Source organism: Meleagris gallopavo, chromosome 4 (assembly GCF_000146605.3).
Source record: "Meleagris gallopavo isolate NT-WF06-2002-E0010 breed Aviagen turkey brand Nicholas breeding stock chromosome 4, Turkey_5.1, whole genome shotgun sequence".
Lineage (NCBI taxonomy): Eukaryota > Metazoa > Chordata > Aves > Galliformes > Phasianidae > Meleagris > Meleagris gallopavo.
Window position 1 is genome coordinate 17,685,570 of NC_015014.2, and position 9,838 is coordinate 17,695,407.

A 9,838-nucleotide genomic window follows, 5' to 3' on the forward strand; every position below is an offset into this window, starting at 1 on the left:
ATAGGCTGTGGGCCCCAGGGGTTCAGATCCTTCCAGAAAGGAGCTGTAGTTTGTGCTGCCCAAAGCAGAGGTGCTGAAACCTGGCTGCTGCCAAGTAGTGCTGTGGGAAATGGCTCTGGTGCCTCACAAGGAACTGACTGTTCCTGGTAGGCTGCCACGGTATCTCTTCCTTGCCCTGTGATCTGTCTTACATGAAATAATAAATTGCAATTCAGGTTCTAAGCAATGGTTGTGTGGTTTAAATACACTCACAGGACTTCGCTTAACTTGGTTTAAAAATGCAAGTTTATTTATTAGGACAGACTACACAGAAGCTACTTTTAATGAACTCTTTCTATTTGGACTTTGTTCTCATTTGCTTGAAAAGTTGTCATCTGCCTTATCAGCACATTCCGCTCTTGTAAATCTGGACATTCTTATTTTCTTCACTGCAAGCAGAACAAAAATATTTTAAGAGGAGAACCACCACACTTTTATTTAACAGACACATTTTATAAAGCAAACTTTTCCATGTTAATGTTCAGTTAAAAGGGATAATATACTTACATGTTCAGTTAGAAGTAGCAATATATTTATTTGCATTACTTGTAGCAAGCCTTATTGCAAAGTAACTGATGAAAAGATGTAATTACGCACACAGAGCTAATAACTTAGAGACAGAATCACATCAGGCTTTGTTACCTACAAGAATCCAGTAAAAATGTGCAAACCTGAGTAGTATCAAACCGCATGACAAATCTCACAGTGACGACTTAAGTGTCCATTGCAAAGCACTAATTCAAGTCAAACTTCACAGTCTGTGTCATGGGAAACAGTTCTAATGCTGGGAATTCAGTGCAAAGGGTCCATATGTCCAGGAGTAACACTTCTGCTTCCTTCTACTCTGACAGGCAAGTTATCTTGCTGAAAAACTAAATCTCATGGATTTTTCTGGATTGTTTCTGACAAATCTGTGTCAGCTTTGCTTACTCATTTTTTCCCCCTCTGGCTGTCTACATGTCTATCGCTTAAGAACTTACTCCACTACCATTCTACAAAGCAAAAATGGGTAGGCTTCTAATAAGGTATCATGACAGCACCTCTTTTCTCCCGTTTTCACCAACTGCACTATATGAGCCCCTTGATTTGCTGGGGTTTCTAAATTTTACTCAGACTGCAGGTTTGCCAATTGGTTTACCAATTTTTGTTCAAATTTTGTTATTTTCTTGGATAATTTGTGATGTACTCCAGTCAGAACGTTACCAAACTCTGCAGATCTGCACACTTATAACCATACTTTGACACAGAAAAGTATTTTAAAATATATTTTCATAATATTCATTATCTTAAATATTAGTTCCTTAAATTGTCATCTGACACCTTCAACATTTTCCTTATTCTGACCCATGCTCTCTCTACCTTGCTCATTTGAATTGTGTAAGTGATCTTGTCACAATTAACCTTTCCCTTCACCCTGAAGTCAGGAACATATTTTAGTTCTCCCTTTCTTGAGATCTATTTCTAATTTTGTAAATGTCCATCACTGCTGTTCTGCTACCCCCTGCTATCTCCCCTCTGATAGAAACAAGAATCCTATTATTTTGTTATCATATTAATATAAATGGTGCTTCATCATTCAATTTGATTCACAACAGCTCCTCTCAATTTGTAATGAGAACCTGCACTGCAGAGCTTTCTAGCTAGTCACAACAAACGTAACAATGTTTATTAGGAGATGATTTTCTGTGTTTTCAATTTGTTTTAAAAACTATGAAATTATTAAAGGGTAAAATGACATCTCTCAAGGAGGGTAGGAGATCTTATTCTTGACTGTTAGACAACCTGAATGGCAAAACAGTATTTTCTCCTAACATTTGGCATTCTTACTTTTCTCGGTGAAAGGGAGCACAAGAGATTGAATCTTGACAGTAAAATCTTTTCACTAAGAGCTGCATTTCAGCTGGGTCTTTCATGTTTTCTGTAAGTTTCTGATGGAGGGTGTTCAAGAGTCCAGTATTGTATATTGTACAATAATACTTGCTATTAAATCTTTAACGTGGCAAATGGAAATTTTACTTGCTGGCACAGGCTGCCCAGAGAGCCTGTGGATGCCCGATCCCTGGAGGATCTGAAGGACATGTTGGTTGGAGCCCTGGGAAGCCTGAGCTGGTGGGGGGCAGTCAGCCCAGGGCAGGGGTTGGGGCTGGATGATCACTGGGGTCCCTTCCAACCCAAGTCTTTCTGTGATTCTATGTTTGTATTTAATGGTAGTGTATGAACTATGTGCAAAGCCTGTGCTGTGACACACTTCTTAATACTACCAGCTAATCCAAACCGAGCCATTTACAGGTATCACGATAAAAGCCACTGCAAGGAATTGACATTTGAGAAAATGCTAGAACTGCTGTTAACAGGTGAGCGAGCAAGAACTCTTCACTTAATAGGGAAGTGAGAGTGAACGTTTCCACAGAGAAAGGAAGGTGAGGATGTCCAGCAAGTGCCTACCTGTTGGAAAGGCAGAGCACACACTCGTTGGAGTAGGTCTTTCCATCAGTCCCACAGACTGGGTTGTAGTCCCTCGGACATCCAGGCAGATGGCTGTACTTGTCGCATGCCGGCTGGGGGAAGACAGACAGAGGAGGTCCGACACAGGAAGGACACCCACAGACCCGGCAGGCGACAGATGGGAACACTGCAGCCCCAGGGGAGGCACACTGCTGGCGCAGGGAGCTGCGGGGGCTCAGCAGCGGGCAAGGCTCACTCACCGGGATGCTGGCGGCAGCTCCGGGGCACAAGAGCAGCCCTGCGGGGAGAGAGGCGGCGTTACTGGCCGGATCCCGCCTGAGTTCGCCTCATCCCGGCTCCTCGTCCCGCTCCCCGCGCCCTCGCCCGACCCTTTTTCCTCCCCTGCCCACAGCCCTCGGTGCGGGACCGTAATCGCCCCCGCTGCTCCTCTCCCAGCCCCGCCACCGCCCGCTACCGGTGAGGACAACGAGCAGCAGAACGCGCATCGTCAGCTTCGCCGCCATCGCCGTGCGCCAACGGTCGGAATGTGGCGGTGCGAGGCGGGGAGCGAGGCGCAACGGACGAGGGAACGGGGAGACGCCGGGCACGGAGCGGAGGGGCGGAGCACGGAGGGCCTGGGCTGAGCCCTCGGCTGGGGGTGCAGAAGAGCGGGAGGGGGGTCGAGGGCTCCTAACGGGCAGCTGGAGTGTCCGTGGTGATTCAAGCACCTGTGGAGTGGGGAGGTGTGCAGGCGCCTCCAGGAGCGGAGGACGGATAGAGACCTTCCCTCGGTGTGCGTGATTTGTGGGGGTTCAGGTGCCTGAGTGCTGTCCTTAAAATCACAGCGTCATGAGCATTAGAAGAGACCACTAGGATCATCACATCCAACCCCCAGCCCATCCCCACTGGCCACGTCCCTCAGTGCCACATCCACCCTTTTCTCCAACACCTCCAGGGACAACGTCTGCAGCATCTTCCTGGGCAGCCTGTGCCGCTGCATCACCACTGTCAAAGAATAAACATTTCCTAATATCCAACCTGAACCTTCCCTGGTACAACTTGAGGCCATTCTCTCCCATCATATCGCTGGTACCTCTCCACAATCTCCTTTCAAGCAGCTGCAGAGAGCCATAAGGTCTCCCCGAGCCTCCTCTTCTCGAGACTGAACAACCCCAGCTCCCTCATTTTCTCCCCATAAGGCTTGCGCAACAGAGCCCTCACAGCTTCATTGCTCTTCTCTGCAAACATTCCAGGGTCTCAGTGCCTTTCTTGCAAACAAGTTGTAGGACAACAGGTGGACTGGAAGACCAATCAGCCAATAATTTGCCGAAGAGGCAAAGAGAATGAAGGAGATTACTCATGTTCTGCAGTTGTTGTGAGCTAATTAAGGAACAAAAGTAATGCTGCAAACCAGTAAATGGAAAAACAGATAATTAATAAACATCACAATTAAGGAATTAATCTTTCATGAACTTAATTAGGAATGGTGAGTGAATAGGTACATGGGATGACGACTTTTGGAATATGTATTGCAGTTGTTTCTTTTCAAACCATTAATGAAGAAACAGAGCAATTTTAGTGAGCAAATATTGCAGAAGGGAACACGGCTGTGTAATGATCACAGCTAGGAGTCATTTTTGGCTTGTTTGTTGGGAAGGCTCACAAACTGGAGTGGTATTGGGTGCGATTCTACTGTTCCTAGAGATGACCATTTGCTTATGGCAATAATGGGCTAAATCACCCTTGGCTGTCTGCTGTGAAGGCAAAAATGACTGCTGAGTCTTTGCACACAGTTCCCAGAAATTGACTGTGGTCACCACCTACGGACCTCAGGAGTTGTCTTCACAATTCAACGTGATGTAGATGAGAAATCCAGTTTTCAAAATACAGAAAACATAAGCTTTCCCTACAGACCAGGAAACCACATATTGGAACAAAAGCCAATGAACACTTCCCTTATTGAAACATGACTTAAAGCTGCATGGTTAGATGCCCATTGCTAAGAGAACACAGCTCTTCTGGGAGCAGCTGATAGATCCCTTTCTCTTTAAAGAAACTCTCTAACAACCTTATTCTCCTGCATTCTCCTGTGTTGTTTTTGTTTTGTGTTTGTTCTAATTGATTTATGGCTTTCTTTTTTTTTTTTTCTAGACATAGGAAACAGCCCTCATTAGAGGCTAACACAGTCTAAGAATAAAGGATGCTCACAAACACCACTCTTGGCTGAAGACGTTTCCTTCTGACACAACACACCTGAAGTTAGGCAGTATGTCTGCACAGACAGCTCTTTGCATTCCAGCAGAGTAGGAAGCGTGTCTTTTGGGTGAAAGTGGTGGGAGGTAGAGAACATTTTCAAGGCTTTGCTGTTTCTTAACTCTCTCTGATGTTCACAGTTCCTTTTGTGGCTTTAGCCAGTCCTCAGCCTTTGGGCTGCAGGCACTTAGTACTTGTGCAATGCAGTAAGGAAAGAGGTAGTGGAAACAACCTTTTGAGTGATAAGCAATGAAGTGGAAAGTAGACAAAATAGTCATGAATGTAGCTTACCAGAAGTCATTTTGATTTGGTGCAGAAAGTTCAGCATAGACCAAAGGATGGAGTCTAAGAAACTGGGAGTCAGAGACTGAACATTTTGCTTTGGTCTCACAATGAGCATACTCACACTTGCTTCTAGTGTGAGTGCTTAGACTGTTACCTCACAGAACTCTTATTTTTCCTAGGGTAATTGTGATTGTGGAGAACATCCAGTAATCCCTGTAGCACTGATCAAATTTTTATTCTGGTGTATATGTGTGTATTCTGGATTCACTAGACCTTCAGAGAAGACCGTAAAAAGCAATGAATCACTATACACACACACACACACACACACACACACACACACACACAAATATAAATGACAGCAAATTATATTAATATGGGTTTGAGGCTCTTAAATGCCTTTGTGAATTTGAGCTTTAGGTATTAGGGAGAATCACATGTTCACGGTCCATATCATAGCTCAATGGAGTAGATCAAACCCATGTCATCTTTATGAATTTTCCCAAAAGAAAAAAAGGGAGCAAGTACGTGCTTATCAAGAACATTACTAGGCATATTTCCTACCGCTTCATGAAAATAATTAAAGAGGAACAAGACAAGGAGAAAAATGAGGTCACAAGACTGAACCAAAAAAATCACTACATTCAGCAGTATAATGGAGGAAAAAATTGAACTGAATTATGAGTTTGGCATAAGAGAGAATTACTTTGTGTAAATTTGGTTTAGAAGAACACAAAGTAGTCTAAGATTTGTTTAAACCAGAAAGTACAGCTTATTTCCTAATGGATTATTTTTCTGGGGGAAACCTGACTGATATGGGCAGAAGTCTCTGAAGGATTCAGGCACCAGATCTGTTCCTAGCCTTACACTAGATGGTGCTGCTTAGTTTAGCTTCTCTGCCCAATAAGCTTCTCATAAGGAGGCAGCATGTTCAGACTGTTCCCTTTTAGCACATTCTCCTTGAATATTTCTGTGCTTATATGTTATTATCTCAGTCCTTATTTCTCTCCTTCAGATCTGCACAAATACAAAGAGCTTCTTTCACACTCTTCAAACAAAAGCAATCGCCAAATCAAGCTAAATAGCAGTTTTAACTAATAGCCTTTGTAGTAGCCCCTATGTACTGACAAACTGGGAATTGCACTTACAGAAGAACAAGCCCTTTCATTAAAGCAAAGGTGAAGATGGACATACTTTGTCTCGGGGTTCCCTTCTCTTGTGCTGTGATCAGATGGAGAAGTGCTCTCCTGTTGAGGATAGTTTCTTCAAATGTCATGAATCTTTCTCTGAGTAGCTTGCCTGGGGAAGGAAGAGAGGCAAATTCAGGTGTAGCCCGTGCTTTACCTGTATCACATTTACCCAGCAACATCCAAATTTAGCTATACAGGAATGGATAATGAAACTGCAACATTTTCATCCCACCTTTTATCCAGCGCATGTAGAAGTCACCTTTATTGTCAATTCCTTCCACATTTAAAATTGGCAGAGTGAAGGTGGACAAAGGAGCAGAAGAAAGAAGAGACCAGCAAAACCAGAGGAAATGAAAGCAAAAAGGAATGGAAAAGCAGGAGTAGCTATTATTACTTCACGTGCTACCTGCTGGATAATAACATGTGAGGTCTCTCTTCTTGTGAAAGAAATTGAACTTCACATAGAACCACTTATAAAGAGATTACTTTTGTGTTGCACACAAAGGCAGGCTTCAGAAAGCTTTCTCCAGCTTCCCCTCACCAAGGCCTGCTCCTCTCTAATGAAAAATTTATTACACTACTTAGAAAAAATCTCTCCACTTATATATTGTAGAAATAAAGATGCTTTGTGTTTCTTGAATTCAGCTGATTGTACTCTACAGTAGGCAAGGCAGAGGCATCACCTACAACATTGCACTCCATGCTGATAGGGTAGAGTTTGTCCTGAATTCTGCTATTTCTTTTCTTTATGGGCTCTTTAGAGAATCCTCCAGCCCCTAGGAACATGACTCTACCAGGCATGCATGAATCTGGCTTGACCAAGCAGAGTTGGTTTGAAGCCTTCTACTGAAATCCTTTTCTCAGGCTTGGAGAAATGCTTGCTTGGATGGCTCCAGCTCAATTTGGAGCATAGCAGCTTCTCATACATACCTGCTTCTGAATTTCTCAGGAGAACTACTGAGCTGACCCTTCCTTTCACAGCTGGTATTTTCTGCTATCATCAGCATGTGTGTCTGCATGTTTGTATATGTATTACCTTATCTCCCAAAGTAAAAACATGTCAACTCATAGTAAGAGACAAGCAGGAAGTGACCATGCTGCTGCTTCTTTATCCAATACTGCTCCCTTCATTGAGAGATCTTCAAGAATGACACTCCTGTAAATTATTGTTCCAGAACACTTCAGATTATGCTCCAACTGCAAATTTCATACTGAAATGATTGACAATTGAATACTTCTATGAACTGCCAACTTTAAGTGGGTCTGGGCTGAAACAAGGGCATGGGACACAGTGCACTGCTAACTCATGTGATGGCAAATAACTGTATGTCTTCTGATACTTTAGCTAAACATAGTCCCATGAACAGCAAAAAATATTCAGCCTTGCTTTCTGTTTTGATTAAGGAATTTGAGAATAAGTTTCAAAATTGAAAAAAAAAATCAGTACAATTGTGACTCCATTTTTAGTTGACATAAGTACATTGCCTGCAAGTTCTCAAATGAGATGTATGGAGTTGCAATCAGATATTCAATTAAAAAAAATTGATAATGTCTCTCTGCCGGATTTTCATAAGACCTCTTTTAGCAGAGAGAAATATCCCTTGCATCACAATTACATCTTATTCATGTCATCACTTTTTGGCAATACATATCTTTGTAAGCAAGTAAATTTAAATGATGAAGTACAGGAGGAGTAAAATTTAATTTAAAAAAATCTGTCAAACACTGAGAGCAGCACTGCCATTGAACCAGCCTGTGGCATTAGTTTCACAAAATAAGGTCACATATCCCACTAGTTTTATGCTTTTGTTTCTTTTTTTTTAATGTTTTAATAAACTTTTCATATAAGTTTTGTTGTTAATTATGCACATTAACTGTGTTATATATTTTATTCGCAGCCCAAGACAATTCCTCTTCACTCACTGCAACCCAGGGAAGACAAAAGGTTGGACACCCCTACCTTACTGCCATACCACCAACACCTGATGTCATGGGCCAACATAATAAAACAGGGGGCTTTACTTTTGGAGCAGCCCTCGTATAGAACTCCTATAAGAATCAGGCAGCAGCATGTTGTTGAGGACAGATCTTACCAATATGAAAGAGATGAGATGATGCAAAACCACTTCCCTTCTGGTCTTCAGAGCATCTTTCTGGATACGCAGCAGGTGCAGATGGGCAGCAGGACCCCAACAGAGCGTGGGTTCAGCAGTGCCTTTTCAAGGTTATGCTGCTACAGCAGAAAAGACACAATCATCTAAGAGAAACAAGGCACAATAAGTTAATGCGCTTTCACCCAATGTGTCCCCTGTTATCCACATATAAAGGTTACAAAAAACAAGGCTTCACGTCTGTGCTAATGTGTGGCTCTTAACAGAGCCCTGGTCTCTCTCAGATAAAGGGAATTTAAAATAAACATGTTTACAAGGCAAGATCTGGGAAAAACAAAGAGCAGCCTTGGTGTTTTTGGACTGACTGTGTTGGAAAAGAAGCTTGTAGCACAACTGTCAGTCCTGTTAAGTTACTGAGCTGCTCCGTGTTGATGCCATTGCTTCTAAAAGCACTGCTCTGAAGTGGTCAGTAGTAGTGACTTATCAGGTGGCACAGAGAATTATTCTGATACTGCTAAATTCCATACCCAAACACACCTTCAGAGGTGCATACTCACCAGGGAAAAAAGCAAAACTCTCTAAAGTATTTGCAGATAATTATGTTTTACTCTTGGAAGATCTCAGACTTACTTGTAACTCTGAGAGACCGAAGTGAACCACAACAACAAAAGAAGGCTACAAGATCTGGTGCTTTAAGAAAAAAGGGCGCTCTTGGGTGAAATTGCAAGTGTCAGCAAAACTGTCAGCAAAACTGTCAAGGAGCAATGGAATCTGTAATGGGTATTGTATTAAGTGGATGCTGATCTCAGCTCCAGCCTGTAAATTGAAAGTAGCTCCTTTGATTTCAGCAGAGTTACAGAAGATTGCTCTAATTACAAATGAGATCATACACATGGAGAAGTAGTAATATTTGTCATTCAGATGTATTACTAGAATGAGGGATATTTCTGAAATAACTGCCCAGAAGAAGAATACAAGGGACATGGTTCAGTGATCATGAGTTGATCGCTAGACTAAGTGACCTTAGTGGTCTTTTCCAACCTTAATGATTCTGTGAATTTAAGAAACATCCAGACAATTTTTTGCTCCTCTGCAGGCAAATGTTCAAAAAAAGTTTATAGGCAATAAACGAACTACAAGAAAGTGCCACATTAATGCATCAAAACAGCACATCTACTCTTATGTCTAGGTTTTCATTATTCCGTCAGTCAAACTCTATTTATTTAGTTCTACATGCAGGCTGAGGGTCTTCCCTTTTAAAGAAAAGGCCGTTGGTCCCTCACCCATGTAAGTCACATTTCTCATAAAAATAATAAAAAAAAAGGATAAGAGTATCTATTTTACCCGTAGGATTATAGGGACAGCTGGAGAATTGTGTCTGTGGTGATTCAGCCACAGACACAAGTGAACTATAATATGATGGAAAGTACTGCAATAATATCAAGGTAGCAAAGTCTTTAGCTACAGCAAAAGAGGACAAGTCCACATGCAACAAAAACAAGAGGGAGATGAAGA

At 42.3% G+C, this 9,838-nt stretch overlaps 1 protein-coding gene across 2 annotated transcripts; it reads right to left on the reverse strand.

The window, feature by feature from the left end:
- Positions 1 to 267: 267 nt before the first annotated feature.
- On the reverse strand, positions 268 to 3,099 carry SPINK2 (serine peptidase inhibitor Kazal type 2). Of its 2 annotated transcripts, none has more exons than XM_019614606.2 (4): positions 2,912 to 3,099; positions 2,745 to 2,782; positions 2,485 to 2,597; positions 268 to 428 (listed from the first exon to the last, which is right to left on the reverse strand). In XM_019614606.2, exons 1-4 carry the CDS (start codon positions 3,006 to 3,008, stop codon positions 383 to 385), a joined length of 294 nt encoding a protein of 97 aa, XP_019470151.1. In that variant the 5' UTR covers positions 3,009 to 3,099; the 3' UTR covers positions 268 to 382. The 2 variants fall into 2 exon arrangements, with proteins under 2 accessions (XP_019470151.1, XP_003205647.1); XM_003205599.4 differs by having other exon boundaries at positions 2,960 to 3,077.
- Positions 3,100 to 9,838: the final 6,739 nt, after the last annotated feature.

Excerpts from the sequence above, each read along its gene's own strand:
- SPINK2 (XM_019614606.2), bottom strand. The coding sequence starts at position 3,008 with ATGGCGGCGAAGCTGACGATGCGCGTTCTGCTGCTCGTTGTCCTCACC. Across the intron at positions 2,598-2,744 it reads GAGCTGCCGCCAGCATCCCG|CCGGCATGCGACAAGTACAG; the intron begins GTGAGTGAGCCT and ends GTCTTCCCCCAG. Across the intron at positions 429-2,484 it reads GTGCTCTGCCTTTCCAACAG|TGAAGAAAATAAGAATGTCC; the intron begins GTAGGCACTTGC and ends TTCTGCTTGCAG.